The following is a 16403-nucleotide window of genomic DNA, read 5'->3' on the forward strand; positions in this document are numbered from 1 at the left end:
TACAGTAACTGAATAATGTTACTCTTTGCTGGGAAAAACTTAAAGCTTGGGAGGGGAGAGTCCGGAGTAGAAGAATGTTAGAAAAATAGGCCGGGCACGGTGGCTCACACCTGTAATCCCAGCACTTTGGGAAGCCGAGGTGAGTGGATCATCTGAGGTCAGGAGTTTGAGACCAGCCTGGCCAACATGGTGAAACCCCGTCTCTACTAAAAACACAAAAATTAGCCAGGCGTGGTGGCGTGCCTGTAATCCCAGCTACTCGGGTGGCTGAGGCAGGAGAATCACTTGAGCCCAGGAGGTGGAGGTTGCAGTGGGAGCCAAGATAACGCCATTGCACTCCAGCCTGGGTGACAAGAGTGAGACTCTGTCTCAAAAAAAAAAAAAAAAAAAAAAAGAAGATGAATGTTAGAAAAATATAAAATACCACTGAACTGGTTTAGTTTAGTGAAAGTTTAGTTTTAGTGAAAGTCCAAGAGAATCTAAATATTTTACGTATAATATATGTGGCACTAGCCTAGTCTCTATAATTATCTTTCTTTTGAGGGATAGAGAGAAGCAGAATTAATCTCCTACATTTTAAAAATGTACTCTTCCACTGTTTTCTTAAGCTGCATCAGTGGTTTCGAAAAATACAAGGAAAGGATTTGACTTTCAAGGCTTAAATGACAGTGAGCTCGTGCTCCGAACTGGAATAGGAGATGGAATTCTGAAACCTACCCTTTCCTACAATGTGGCCTTTCCTACATTGCTTTCTCAGCATGCTGCCTAGTATATAGAGATTCCTGTCTTGTTTAAATTCTCTTAAACATTCAACCGCTTTTGTTTGGAAAGCCTTTAGCAGAAATTGTTTTGCAGCAAACTTTCATGTGGTTTCTGCATTTGTAGTTTGAAATGCACGAAGGTTTAATAAAAGTTCATGATGGCGCTTTGAGACCCACTGGGAATTAGCAGACGCGGAGTCCGGTGTGAACTGGGAGATGTCGCTCCAGTCTGACCTGGCTCTGGACTGTTCCACAGGGTCATTTCTGATGGCGGCAGATGCATCCTGATGGCTTCCAAACACAACACCCTGGGTTTTATTGGAGCAAAGTTCCTTAAAGGCACAATCCATGGGCTCATATGTAAAGGCACAATCCATGGGCTCTCCTGACTTTGTGTGTGTGTGTTCACATGTAAAGTGTGCACACACGTTTACCTGTGTGTAAGCTTACACATACAATCCTTTTCACAAGTTGCCTGTGTCAAAATTGGGCAGGGATTTGAAAAAAAGAAGAAAAATGAAAGAAGGCAAAATGGCTAAAAAGATATGCTGGATATATCAAAGGAGATATGTTAGAATAACCACAGCACATAAACAACGTAGAAGCTTTCGGAAACGTTTGGGCTTTTACTGGTAACTGTAATCACAAGTTGATTAAAGATGTTCCAGCGTATGCTTAGCTCTCGCTTAATTATTCACATAAAAGTTTGTTTATGTGCCACGTTGCCAACTCCCAAATCTTCCTTTTCATTGTAATATTGCCAAGTTTAATTAGAAGACTGACTTGAGCTCTCTGCACTTTCGCATGGAAACAGGGAATCCTGAGGGAGTGCTGGGCTCAGGCACTGCCTGCCTTTCACTCAGCAGCCTGACATTTAGAAGATGTTACGTCTTCTGAAACACAACCAGCTGTTCAACTCTAGGGAGGAATGGAAAATTGCTTTAATTGGGAGGCCGTTAATGAAAGAGGTGAAGCTGACAGTTGACTTCTGCTTTTATCTGAACCACTGGGGCCTGCACAGAGATTCATCTTTGACCTTGCTTACTGTCGTGGTATGTGTAGGTTACAGAAGTCCTTATCGACAAATGGAGAACATGGTTGCTTTTTACCTGATGCTCATGGAAGAATGAACCCACAGTTCTCCTGAAGGACAGAAATTAAAGTTTCGTGCTGGGCAGGCCAAACCTTCTCCCAGTAAACATTTGTCTGTTTTAGGTCTCTGGAAACACCTAGAATGCTCACTTTGCTGCCTTTACCTCCACCTTCACATCCACCTCTCATCTTGACTGGCAGCAAGGCTGACCCAGGGCAACGTTTAGGAGGGAGACAAAGTCTGTCTTTAGAGCCTCAACCTCCCCTTAGCTGCCTACTCTCCCTCGTTGTGTGGCTCTCTCTCTGTTGGTGCCTTCTTCCTTTTAAAGCCCAGGGAGTGAGTGTGTGTGCACACACACACGCATACACACACACACACGCACACACACACAAGCATGCACATGTACCACCCACTTACTGAAATTATCCTCAAGGAAGTATGGAGATTGGATAGTCATATGATTAGAGTGAATTTAAGTCAAAGTTACCTTACCCATATGCTGTTTACATATTAAGTCTTTCTTGCAGTGTCCAGTGAAAACTTCTCAGGAATCAGAGAGGGAGAGGAGGACCCTGGGGCAGAAGAAACCCTAAAATCATACATATTGCTTTACTGTGGCTACCTATTCAATAAATATTTGAGAGACCCAGGTGCTTGATTGGGTCAGCACTGATTATATCATATTTTGGCTCTTTCATAATTAAATGTCTCATTTCTATGTCATCTCTAATTACAATTTGAAAGATTTGAAGAACTAGAAGGAAATATCTTTTCTTATAATTTATATATATTTGTATAACACATTCCCTTAAATCCTTCTAAGCCGATTTGGGGTGGCATATTTAATAACTAACGGTATCTAACTAGGAGCTGTTGACTTTTATGTGAAACCATCATTTGTAAGGTCCACAGAGCTTCACAAACCTAAGGGCAAACTTGCATTTAATTCCAGTTAAAGATATATAGCTGATTTAAATCAAAGTCCTCCAATTTAAAATAGGAATAGAGCCATGATATCACAAAATGCACAGAAATTCAATCGTGCAGAAGTCATGAGGTCTTATGATAGCTGGGTAGGAGTAGGTCACTATATTATGCAATGTCAACCTAATTTCATTGAAACCATTGTTTTCTAATTTGTATTTCAAATGATCCTACAGGTCCAAAATTGTAAGGAAAGTCAACTTGATATTGTTCTATTCCAGGTTGAGTATAGCAAGAGGCAGGAAAGAAAAAGCAAGAAACTCAAAAAGTATGAGCCAATCAGAGAAAAGTCCCCATTTGGTACATTAACTTGCTCACAGACCTTAGGCAAGTCACTCTGGCATTTTCATCCATGGAGCCAGGGCTGGCTTCAAGAACCAATAAGTGAACTCAAGTGCACAAAGGGGCCCAGGTGGAGTCTATAGCAGTCGAGGTGTTTGCCTGGTCTCCTGGGGATGGTCATTGCCATGTGAAACTGCAGGCCCAGGGCTGGTGGGTCTTATACTTCTTCAGGAGAAGCTAGAAATTGAAATATTTTTTTTTTCTTCTTGATACAGAGTTTCGCTCTTGTCACCCAGGCTGGGGTGCAGTGGTGCAATCTTGGCTCACCACAACTTCCGCCTCCCAGGTTCAAGCAATTCTCCTGCCTCAGCCCCCACGAGTAGCTGGGATTACAGGCATGTGCCACCACACCCGGCTAATTTTGTATTTTTTTTTTTTAGTAGAGATGGGGTTTCTCCATGTTGGTCAGGCTGGTCTTGAACTCCTGACCTCAGGTGATCCACCTGCCTTGGCCTCCCAAAGTGCTGGGATTACAGGCGTGAGCCACCGTGCCTGGCCAAAATCAAAATACTTATATCTTTCAACTTTTAAAAGTTGACAACTAATTTAGACTTTTTTAAATACCATGCTTGAAAATTTGGTACAATGCTTGAAATGTTGGCAAGGCCATGGGGAAACAGACACTCATAACTGTAGGAAAAGAAAATGGCACAGCCCCTATGGAGAGGAATTGGGCTGTGTGTCTAGCATCTGAATTCACCCTTTCACCCACCAGTCCTACATCGAGAGATCTATTCCAAGGATACACTTAACAGAAATTCATGTAAGCATAATACTGTTCTTTGCAGTAAAGTTTGTTACTGCAAAAGACTAGAAACAGCCAAATGTCCCTAAACAAGAAGCTGTTTGAATCAACTGTAGTATATCCACGTAATGAAGTACTGTGAAGCAGTAACAGTAAAGAATATCTCGGCCGGGCATGGTGACTCATGCGTGTAATCCCAGCACTTTGGGAGGCCGAAGGGGGCAGATTACCTGAGGAGTTCAAGATCAGCTTGACCAACGTGATGAAACCCCATCTCTACTAAAAATACAAAAAATTTGCCAGGCATGGTGGCAGGCGCCTGTATTCCCAGCTACTTGGGAGGCTGAGGCGGGAGAATCACTTGAACCCAGGAGGTGGAGGTTGCAGTGAGCCGAGATCGTGCCACTGCACTCCAAGCCTGGGTGACTGAGTGAGACTCCGTCTCAAAAACAAAAGAATATATAATCCTCTGGGGAGGGAGTGGATAAAAGTGTGTGTACAGCACTGTGGTTCCCAAAGTGTGGTCCTGGACCTGCAGCATCAGCGTCACTTGGGAACTCGTTAGAAATGCAGATTCCTAGGCCCTACTCTAAGACCTACTACATCAGTAACCCAGCAATCTATGTTTTAACAGGCCCTCCAGGTAATTCTGATACTCAAGTTTGAGGATCACTGGTATAACATGATTTGTTTATCTAGGAGAGGAAAACCTGTAAGATTAAAAATTGATTACCAATGGAGGAATGGAGGGAACAGACTAGAAGGGAAAAGAATAGAGGTTCGGCTTCTTTGGAGTCTGGGAGCGGTGGCTCACACCTGTAATCTCAGCACTTTGTGGGGCAGAGGTGGGTGGATCATTTGAGGCCTGGAGCTTGAGACCAGCCTGGCAAATATGGCAAAACCCCATCTCTACTAAAAAATAAAAATAAAAAAATTAGCTGGGCTGTAGTGGAACATGCCTGTAATCCCAGCTACTCAGGAAGCTGAGGCAAGAGAATTGTTTGAACCCGGGAAGCAGAGGTTGCAGTGAGCCAAGATGGTGCCACTGTATTCCAGCCTGGGTGACAGAGCAAGACTCTGTCTCAAAAAAGAAAAAAAAAAAAGAGGCTTCTTTGAATATGAATTTCTTTGTAGAATTGACTTTGAAGCCATGTAAATATTTTACATAATTATAGAACAAAACTAAGGTTCCAAAAAGCAGTCTCCACAAACTGAAAGCAAAATTAAACTGTATCCGGTTGGTGGCATAACCATGCAATAGGAATTTCAGTTGATTTGAAAATATGCTTTAGACGAAACACAGCAAATACATCTCTAACTGTTTAATAATGATACTATTTATGGTGGTGTTGCTATTGTTATTCTGAAATTATTGAGTGTGTTGCAAGATAAAGCAAAGAAGTATTTATGTTAGCATCATTGAGAAATGGAATTGGTAGGAGAAAGAAAACACAGACAAAGGAATGAGTGGAGCTAATCAAAAGTGCTGTAGTCCTGTATCTGAATTATTAATATAAGTGTTAGTATGAACTAAGGTTGTATTTTATCCTTTTAAAAAAAACACCACTTCCTATCCTGGCCAACGTGGAGAAACCTCGTCTCTACTAAAAATACAAAAATTAGCCGGGCGTGGTGATGCGTGCCTGTAGTCCCAGCTACTTGGGAGGCTGAGGCAGGAGAATCACTTGAATCCAGGAGGTAGAGGTTTCATTGAGCTGAGATTGCACCACTGCACCTCAGCCTGGGTGACAGAGCAAGACTCAGTCTCCCCCCCAAAAAAAGAAAAACCACTTCCTGGCTGGGCGCAGTGGCTCACGCCTGTAATCCCAACACTCTGGGAGGCCAAGGCAGGCGATCACCTGAAGTCGGGAGTTCGAGACCAGCCTGGCCAACATGGCTAAACCCCATCTCTACTAAAGATAGAAATATTTAGCTGGGTGTGGTGGTGAGTGCCTGTAGTCCCAGCTACTCAGGAGGCTGAGGCAGGAGAGTCGCTTGAACCCAAGAGGCAAAGGCTGCAGTGAACCGAGATTGCACCACTGCACTCCAGCCTAGGTGACAGAGCAAGACTCCATCTCAAAACAACAACAACAACAACAACAAAAAACCACACCACTTCCTAACTCTGTCCACTGAAAAGTCCCAGAAATGATGATTGCCCTACAGCAAGAGTATCCCTGATACCCAGATTGTGGTCTCCAAACTCTGTTTCCTGCCAGAAGGAATAGGGGCTCCATGAAGAATGAGTGTGGGGCACAAAATATACAAGATAGTCTGGGACATCTTGTCACACCAGGAAACAAGCTACAAAAGACCATAGGCCAGGTCATGAATGCTCAAGAAGGGGCTCCTACTAGCCAAAAATGGGATAATTTGAACGTCAGTGAAGATAATTAACTGAAAACAATGGAAATTCATTAAATAGGCTCATATTAATGAATTTGCAGTGATATTAAAACACCAAATTGATCACCTTTGCATGACGCTGGAGAACCAATACACTATTTTGAAAATTAAAGGCAAGAATTGGCTGGGTGTGGTAGCTTATCCATGTAATCCCCTACACCTTGGGAGGCTGAGGCAGGGGGATCACTTGAGCCCAGAAGTTTGAGACTAGACTGGGCAATATAGCAAGACCCTGTCTCCATAAAATGTTTTAAACAGCCAGAGGTGGTGGCACGCCTGTGGTCCTAGCTACTCTGGAGGCTGAGGTGAGAGGATCACTTGAGCCTGGGAGGTTGAGGCTGAAATGAACCGTGACCACCACTGTACTCCAGAATGAGTGACAGAGCAAGACCCTGTCTTGAAATAAAAAGGAAAGAATTAAACATTTATTCTGCCTTTCCCATACAAATCATAAACTGCAGAGTAACCAAGAGTTCGTAGAAGGAGGTTCTTTTTTTGGAAAGATTCTAGCTAATGAAGGAATAAAGTATTAGAAATACCACCATTTTCCAACCCCTAATAAATTAATAGATCTAGCCAATAAGTACCAATGGTTGTTAGCATCACAGAAGAGAGACAAGCAGATTTTATGTCCAGTGGACTTCCCAATTCCATTAGACTTCCATTGTACTTCCATTAGAGGAAGCACAAAACAGCTGCTAGTGTATTGTGCCAAATTACGAAACCTAAATCTGAGCAAGTCTCTACTAAACCAGTACGAGTATAATGGACAGGGCATATTAAATGAAACCAGGCCAGGCGTGGTGGCTCATGCCTGCAATCCCAGCACTTTGGGATGCCAAGGTGGGTGGATCACTTGAGGTCAGGAATTCCAGACCAGCCTGGCCAACATGGTGAAACCCCATCTCCACTAAAAATGCAAAAATTAGCCAGGCATGGTGTCGCATGCCTGTAATCCCTGCTACTTGAGAGGCTGAGGCAGGAGAATCACTTGAACCTGGGAGGCAGAGACTGCAGTGAACCAAGATCGTGCCACTGCACTCCAGCCTGGGCAACAGAGCGAGAATCCATCTCAAAAAAATAAAAAGGAAGCTCTAGAGATGTCATTGGTAATAGTGGAACTGGGGCTGTGCCGCACAGTGTGGTTTCTTCAACTCACTTGCAAAAGGAAGAAAAATAGGGAAGAACTTAAAGATGAAAAGAGACTACTAAAGAGATATCAACCATTTGCTCTGTGTGATTGTTATTTGCAAATCAAACAGGCAAAAGATTTTAAAAAGAAGGAAATATGAATAGTGACTGGTGAAACTTCATGATGTTATTGAATTATTTAAGTGTAACAATGGTATTATGTTTAATGTCCTTATTTTAGTCTGGGCACGGTGGCTCATGCCTATAATCCCAACACTTTGGGAGGCCAAGGCGGGTGGATCACTTGAGTCCAGGAGTTCGAGACCAGCCTGACCAATATGGCAAAACCCTATCTCTACTAAAAATACAAAAAATTAGCTGGGTGTGATAGCGCACACCTGTAGTCCCAGCTACTCAGGAGGCTGAGGCAGGAGAATTGCTTGAACCCAGGAGGCGGAGGTTGCAGTGAGCCGAGGTTGCGCCACTGCACTCCAGCCTGGGCAACAGAGTGAGGCTCCGTCTCAAAAAAATAAAGTCCTTATTTTAGAGATACATGTTAAAATATTTACAAGGAAAATGATGTCTAGAATTTAATTCAGAATGATGGGGAAGCAGGGGAGTGGGGGGAGGGGCAGAGACGAGGAGTTAATGATTATTGAGGTTGGACGATGGAAACTTGGGGATTTATTATACCATCCTCTCTACTTTTATATATGCTTGAAACTTTCCATTTTAAAAAAAAGTTTAACCTAATTCCAGTTGAGGTTAACAGGAAGGATTCTAAGTAGAGATTTTAGAATTTAAAAAAATTAAAGCTACCAGAAAAATAGGCACTAACTTAGAGTCACATGTGAATCTTAGACCACATTAAGTGGTCTAAAAAGTAAAAGTAAAAGTTAAAAAAAAATTGGAGAATGTGAAACCCCACCAAAATAATCTGTGGCTCTTTTTCAAAATATAATTTCAAGGCCAGGCATAGTGGCTCATGCCTGTAATCCCAGCACTTTGAGAGGCTGAGGCAGGCGGATAACTTGAGACAGGAATTGGAGGCAAGCCTGGCCAACATAGCGAAACCCCATCTTTACTAAAAATACAAAAAACTAGCTGGGCGTGGTGACGCATGCCTGTAATCCCAGCAACTCAGCAGGCTGAAGCACAAGAATTGCTTGAACCGGGGAGGCAGAGGCAGAGGCTACAGTGAGCAGAGATTCTGCCACTGCACTCCAGCCTAGGCAACAGAGCGAGATTCCATCTCAAAAAAAAAAAAAAGTAATTTTATTTTAGATTTTGCAAGAGCTAGTTATTCATTGGCCTTGAATTAATTATTCTGACCGAAAGCCTTATCAAAAGTTCTGGCCACTTCCCCTCCCTGTCTACATACCTCTTTTCTTTGGCAGTCTAGGAAAAAATTGTGAAAGACATTGAAATCCACCAAAGCCGGGCATGGTGGCGCATTCCTGTAATCCCAGCTACTCGGGAGACTGAGGCAGGATAATCGCTTGAACCGGGGAGGTGGAGGTTGCAGTGAGCCGAGATCATGCCATTGTACTCCAGCCTGGCCAACAAGAGCAAAACTCCGCCTAAAAAATATATATATAATAATAATAATAATAATAATCACCATATATATATATATAAAAAAATGTCAAGGCCCGAATGCTATTTCTTTTTATTGTTTTCAAATGAATGTTTATGTTTGTGCTTTGTTGCCTATAATAATTTCTTTTGTTTCCTTGCAGAGTGAAGAGTTCCACATTTATACCCAGTATTGCACTAACTATCCAAGGTATGGATTGAGAATGGGCCAAGAGTACTTTTGTTCACTTTCACATTGTTTCGAGTCAGCTGGTGCAGTACACATGGTTGTTAGGCATTCTGTGCCTGGCCTTGTGCTGAATACTATGGGAAGAATGCAAAACGTGCTAAGAACAGATTACAGGGGCACCCAGATATGGATCCATCTGGGCTTTGGGGCTCCCTGCAGAGCCAGTGTGGGGAAAAATTGTATAAGTCTATGGAGAAACCAAAAAGATGACTAGGTATCTCCAAAAGGAAACTAAGCAAGCTGTTGCATCAGGCTGCAAGTCTTGCCTGCTCACCCTTTTCTGTGTGTGTCATGTTTTTAAGAATTTAGGAAACACTGCTAATGAGTTTCTATAATCTAGATGGGGAGAGAACAGATTCTATTTTTTTCCAAATAAGTTTTATGAACTGTATAAGTTTAGTGGAGTTCAGAGGAAGGACAGATCATCATAAGCCTAGATGAGAAGAGGGGCGTCGTCATCTCGCCTGGGTTGTTGGTTCAGTTTTCCTTGCATTGGAAATCAATGGCACAAGGGCAGTGTAGGAAGCATCCTTGGACAATGTATTAGCCATTTCAGTAAGGGAGTTGGGCCTAAGATGATGGGCTACAACGGTAGGAATTTCCTTTTTTCTCCAGAAGACATTTATTGGGCACTTACTAATTCCTAAGCCCTGTGCTAAATGCTGTAAATACAAAATACTGAATTTAACTTTTCGAAGCAATCCAGAGACATTGAGGGATTTTTTTTTTTAAGCAGAGCACCCATCCCGGTGCCTGGCCCCTCCTAAGTTCTTCATAAGTGCTAGTTCACCATCACCCCTGCCCCTTCCCCATTTCATAGATGAAGTAACTGAGGCTCTGATAGGTAAGGTGATTCTCTGAGGGGTGCATAGCTGATGAATGGCCCAGCTTGGATTTGAACCAAGGTTTCTTCTCTGACTTTTAAGACCTCGTGCTGCTATGAGTATATCCTTTGAAAAGTTTCTGAAACTTTGTGATTCTCCCCCTGCCTTTTTATTTTCCTTTTTTTCCACATGATTAGCAGACTTTGAGTTATGGGGTTTTTTTGTTTTGTTTTGTTTTGTTTTTTTGAGACAGAGTCTCACTCCGCCACCCAGGCTGGAGTGCAGTGGCGCGATCTCAGCTCACTGCAACCTCTACCTTCTGGTTCAAGTGATTCTCCTACCTCAACCTCCTGAGTAGCTGCAATTACACCGCACCCCACCAGACTTTGAGTTATCTTAAGGACCAGCCAGGAAGAAGAGAGCTAGGGAGACTTTACACACTCTGTAGCCAGTCTTGGTAGACAGGTCCCTGACGATAAAGTGGATGGTGGGATCCACCTAGAAGAGAAGGCAGCACGCTGAGCCCTGAGTGTTACTTCTGGAAGGAAAAACAAATAGGTCCCCTGTTCCCCACTGTCAGGAGTAACCCCAGAAAGCCAGTGTGGATTAAAAGACCCAGGATGTTGCTGCATGTGGTGGTGTGCACCTGTAGTCCTAGAGCTACTCAAGAGGCTGAGGCAGGAGGATAGCTTGAGCCCAGGAGTTTGAGGCTACAGTGAGCTACTGTTGCACCACTGCACTCCAGCCCAGGCAACAGAGCAAGATCCTGTCTCTTAAAGACCCAAGAAGCGGCTGGGTACAGAGACTTATGCCTGTAATCCTAGCACTTTGGGAGGCCAAGGCGGGCACATCACCTGAGGTCAGGAGTTTGAGACCAACCTGGGCAATATGGCAAAACCCCGTCTCTACTAAAAATACAAAAATTAGCCAGACGTGGTGGCACATCCCTGTAATCCCAGCTACTTGGGATGCTGAGGCAGGAGAATTGCTTGAACCCAGGAGGCGGAGGTTGCAGTGAACTGAGATCGCACCACTGCACTCCAGCCTTGGCAACAGAGCAAGACTCTGTCTCAAAAAAAAAAAAAAAAAAAAAAAAGACCCAGGAAGCCAGAAGTTTAGAGGCTCAACTTACTCTGGCAAATACTTTTCCTTGGAGGACCCCTGCTTTCCCCAGTTTCCCCTAAAAAAACAAAACAAAATAAATAAATAGACCCACATGCATATTAGAACATTTATTACACATCCTTATCTGTAGACCCACCCATAGTTAATTTACGTGGTTTCACTTAAGCAATTTTCTCTCTTAAAGTATTTGTTTCCATCTTAATGCTGAAAACATCAGGCGATTGCAGGATGCCCCAGCTAAATCCCATGGTTCTAAACCAAAAGCCAGCTTGCCTCACACCCTAATTCAGAGAAATCACAGAATCAGCCCTCATCTTCTCCACAAAACTTCTTCCTTAGGGAAGGAAAAAAACATTCAGATTCTGAAGAATCATCAAAGTTCCGGATCCAATTATGAGAATCTAAAATGATACAGGAGCTTGTTTGGGGAATTATGTTTCTATAAATCTCATTATAAACATATCATTTAAAGAAATAATTCTTAAACTTCCAAAATTGCAAATTCAGAAGATTTTGTGATTTATTAAGAAGAGTACAAAATAAAAACAGCTTCTTTGTATGGCAGGCTGCTTCAGAGCCAGGGGAGAGGCAAATCATTTGTGCAAGGACATTTTTAAGAGCTTGTCATTCATGGAGCGCCGTCCCAAGCCTGGTGTATATTGGCAGGAAATAGCAAACAATACCCTTGCCTTCAAGCAGTTTCTATTCTTTTGAAGGTCAGATGCAACTAAATGCAATGGTGGAAGAGCATGTTCTGGAAGATCAAATAAATATACATTAACACAGGACAAACTCAGTAATGTGTAGTAAAAGCTCAAGGTTAAGGATAATTTTCTGGAGAAAGTTGTCTTTTTTTAGAGTTAGAGTCTCACTCTGTTGCCCAGGTTGAAGTGCAGTGGCATGATCTCAGCTCACTGCAACCTCTGCCTCCTGGGTTCAAGCAATTCTCTTGTCTCAGCCTCCCAAGTAGCTGGGATTACCGGCACATGCCACCACACCCATCTAATTTTTGTATTTTTAGGAGAGAGGGGGTTTCACCATGTTGGCCAGGCTGGTCTCGAACTCCTGACCTCAAGTGATCCACCCGCCTCGGCCTTCCAAAGTGCTGGGATTGCAGGCATGAGCCACTGTGCCTGGTGAGAAAGTTGTCTTTAAAAAAAAAAAAAAATGAGTCTGACTTTGAAGAAAAGTGTTAGCAGAGAGGTACTCAAAAGTTGTTCTCAGTGAAGGAGACATGTCCATTTCTTGCCCAATTGTGTGGTTTTCATATTCATAGATAAATATTTTATCTTGTCCACTTGTATCCCATCACTTTACTCTCTGAGACCCAAAGTTCCCTTCTCCCATTTAACAAGCCAAAAATGCCAGGTATTTCAGCCCATCTGACAAATTTTCCTTCCCCCTTTGGATCCAGTCTGGTGATATTAAATGTCACAGGCACATCTTGACAGTGTCCACTATCTTCATACCAGTCACACCTCAGTGATTTTGCTGTGAAGAGACACAAGCTCCCACACTCTGTTCCCCAGGGAGGGACGCAAACCCAGCCAGGTCCTTGTCCTCAGATGCCTGCCTGTACCCAAGACTTCCGGGAACCTGGAGCTCAGCATGCTCCTAATTTGTTGCAGGTTCTTACCCTTGAGCAAGAGCCCAAGCCTTTAGGTGGCCAAAAGGCTACAGAGCAGCCGATCCTGACTCTAAAGAACCTTAGAAATGTTCCTAGGTTACATGATGGAGAGTTTTGAAATCTTGACTCAAGGGGAAAATAAATCAGTGTGAATAGATATTTCTCAAAGTAGATTGGCACAAAAGGGATTCTAATGGTTTAATTATGAAACTTCCATTTAACTTCCTTCCTCACAGCCTTATTTTGTTGTTTGGCTCTGTCTGATTTTCTCAATTAATCCTGAAAATGTCACTGACTTAGGGAGAAAAGGGCTGAAATTATTTCCACCTGCTTCCTTCTACATTTTGCGAACGAAAGATTTTTAATTTACACGCGTGTGACTGCACAAGCCGTTAGCTGGCTTTGTGATATGAGCATTGTTTCAACCATTGCCTTAAGATGTTTTGGTCTGTGCTCATCACCTCGGGGGGATCTGGGTTGCGGAAAGAATTCTAACCCACTTTTGGAACACCCTCATCTGAGGCGCACTCCATAGGAGCAAGACTATCTGGCTTTCCCAGAAGCTGTATTACTTGTAAGGTTAACAATTTGGAGGTAGAAAGGGAGACCTGTTCAAAGATTCTCACAGGGAAGTTACCCAGGGGAAGAGGTCTCTAAGCAAGCCTACCACATAGGGTCACAGTTCGTGCAGTTTGAGAGGGCTAAAATCCCTCTCAGATAACTTTTGCCAAGTCATGGGCCCTGGCACAAGGCCGCGTCTCCTAGAAGGAAGGAACTTGTTACTTAGAAGCCATGAGCCCAGGGTGCCACTGCCAGTGGGTCCGGTGCCTTTTTCTAATTCACCCTCCCAGAGGGAACCCTTTCTCCAATTTGCCTAAAGGCATGCTGATCTGACCACAGCTCTGGAGCTACCCTACCCATTTTAGGGCATTTACACTTGCAATAGCATTTAAAATTTGAATACCCACATAAAGCGTTACAATTTAGATAAAAACATGGACTCTTCCTGCAGGTCCGTGGCTGTGCTAACAGAGTGTATGAGGAACAAGATACTGGCCAAATTCTTCAGGGAACGTCAGGAAACTCTGAAACACTCACTGCCTCTGGGGTCCTATCTCTTGAAACCAGTTCAGCGGATTCTCAAGTATCATCTCCTTTTGCATGTAAGTTTCTGCCTGGCATGAGCACTTTCCAGGGGATGGGAGTTTTGTGTGTATATATTAAGTTTGGTGGAAAATACCAGAAAATGCTATGGACATATGGAAACATTTCCCACACTCATATTTCACAACTGACTAATCTGCTTTGAGGATTTGGAGATATTTATATTCTAGGCCCGTAGCCCCATTGACAACAGCCAAGAGAAGAGATTAATCTTAGCTCTGATTCTGATGGGGCTTAGGAGTGCCTCGCCCTGTGCACTGACAGTTTCAGGCAGGGAGCTATCATGCAAATGAAAAACAGATTTTGTAATGTTTCCATCAGCCCCGATTCAGTAGGCAATTGGAAGGGAAAGCTATTTGTCATAGATTGGCTTTTGTATGGAGAGCAAAGAGAAGGGGCTGAAAAGGGAGAAGACAGATGAGCAGCGTGATAAGTGATCTCCAAGCTGGGCTTAGCATCACTTCAGGTATCTCCTCTTATATTATTTTCCACTACTTTTGCAAAATTCAAGAAGGCTTTAGAAACAACGATAATCATAGCTCTTAAATTCTTTTTTCTTTTCTTTTTTTTTTTTTTTTTTTTTTGAGGCAGGGTCTGGCTCTGTTGCCCAGGCTGGCGTACAGTGGTGTAATCACAGATCACTGCAACCTCCGCCTCCTGGGCTCAAGCAATCCTCCTACCTCAGCATCCTGAGTACCTGGGGCTCTAGGTGTGCACCACCATGCCTGGCTAATTTTTTTGTATTTTTGGTAGAGATAGAGTTTCACCATGTTGCCCAGCCTGGTCTCGAACTCCTGAGCTCAAGCAATCCTCCTGCCTGAGCCTCCCAAAGTGCTGGGATTACAGATGTGAGCCTCCACGCCCGGCCTCAAATTCTTATTTCTTACCCTCCAAAAAACTGATGAGAATGGAAAAAAAAAGTATTACCGCAAGTAATTTTCATTCTGTAAGTAGGACTTGCTTACTTTTGCAGCAGGAGAAAGACAGTACAGCAGAGTGCTTAGAAACAGGGCTCTGGGAAAGACTGCCTGGGTCTAAATCTTATACGTTGCCCACATTCACTGTGGCTCACAAGCACTTGATAAAAATAAGCTATTGTTTTTTATTATTTTTATGATATATTAAAATCCCCTTTTTAAAGGAATTTTAATTCAGAGTTCCTCTCCACGTCAACAGGCCTGCAGTTTATAGGTATCTCTTTTTAAGTGATTCCAGGTTTCTAATTTGGATAATTATTCCAGATTTGTTTGGTTCATATACATTTAAAATTTTGAAAACTTTGTCCATCTTTACTAGCAATTTCTTAGCTTTGTCTGTTTGCCTGGGTAGCTCATCTTTGGAGAATCTTATGTTCTATGAAGTCACATCAGGGATATTATTTTAATTTTTAAATTGATCCGTATGACCTCTTAGATTTAGTGGGATTTATTTGCTAAATCAGTGTCCAAATAACTCTTAAATAATGTTTGTCTCAGGACACATCTCTGCTGAATTCTGTTAATATAATGTCTAAGACTGGTGTGTCCCAAAAATCTCTAATATGGTCTTCTAGACAGTAAGATGGCCTTCAGTCAAAAGGAAAGTTTAAGATCTCAGTTAAGCATATGAGACAACAAGTCAAGATCCTTACAAAAAGTTAATTAACAGGAAAAACAGCCTTTATCCTACATTTTAAGGGCTGGCAATGAAGAAAAAAAACAGTGGTTGGATTAATCCAAAACTAACTTCTGGTTGCTTTTGAAGTGTTTTCTGCTTTTATAATTGATTAGAGGGCTCCCTCTATGTCATTCACATCATTTCTTTTTTTTTTCTTTTTTTTTTTTTTGAGATGGAGTTTCACTCTGTTGCCAGGCTGGAGTGCAGTGGCGCAATCTCAGCTCACTGCAACCTCCGCCTCCCGGGTTCAAGCGATTCTCCTGCCTCAGCTTCCCGAGTAGCTGGGACTACAGGCGCGCACCACCATGCCCGGCTAATTTTTTGTATTTTTAGTAGAGACAGGGTTTCACCATGTTGGCCAGGATGGTCTCGATCTCTTGACCCCATGATCCACCCGCCTCGGCCCCTCAAAGTGCTGGGATTACAGGAGTGAGCCACCGTGCCTGGCCCATTCACATCATTTCAAAGTTATGTAGCTATCCATGAAAATCCCCACAGAAATATCCTCTGTACCTCCCAGTCTGTTTACTGATGAGCACAGTTGTCTCTCAGGCTAAAAGAAGAAATCATTATGTTTTTAAATTTGCCATTTAGGATCTTGTTAACAGCTAGTCCAAGCACGGAAAGAAAATGTAAATTCTTTTACAGTTTCTAGCTAGATGAAAAACTTGAGTACTCAGTAAAAGTAAACAAAGATTTACATCGTTACTACAAAATAAT

The 16403-nt window shown here is 42.7% G+C and overlaps 1 protein-coding gene across 21 annotated transcripts in view; it reads left to right on the forward strand.

Annotated features, from left to right (window-relative positions):
• Positions 1–16403, forward strand: part of PLEKHG1 (pleckstrin homology and RhoGEF domain containing G1) — a 242838-nt gene that overhangs the window by 186089 nt on the left and 40346 nt on the right. For all 21 annotated transcript variants that reach the window (XR_001718844.4, XM_016956483.4, XM_054686943.2 and 18 more), the window contains 2 exons: positions 9202–9248; positions 13876–14026. Coding sequence is in view for 20 of the 21 variants with exons in the window: in XM_016956483.4 (XP_016811972.1) it covers positions 9202–9248; positions 13876–14026 (198 nt within the window). In the remaining variant the exon portion in view is untranslated. The remainder of the gene's footprint in view (positions 1–9201; positions 9249–13875; positions 14027–16403) is intronic.

Source organism: Pan troglodytes, chromosome 5, assembly GCF_028858775.2.
Source record: "Pan troglodytes isolate AG18354 chromosome 5, NHGRI_mPanTro3-v2.0_pri, whole genome shotgun sequence".
Taxonomy (NCBI): Eukaryota; Metazoa; Chordata; class Mammalia; order Primates; family Hominidae; genus Pan; species Pan troglodytes.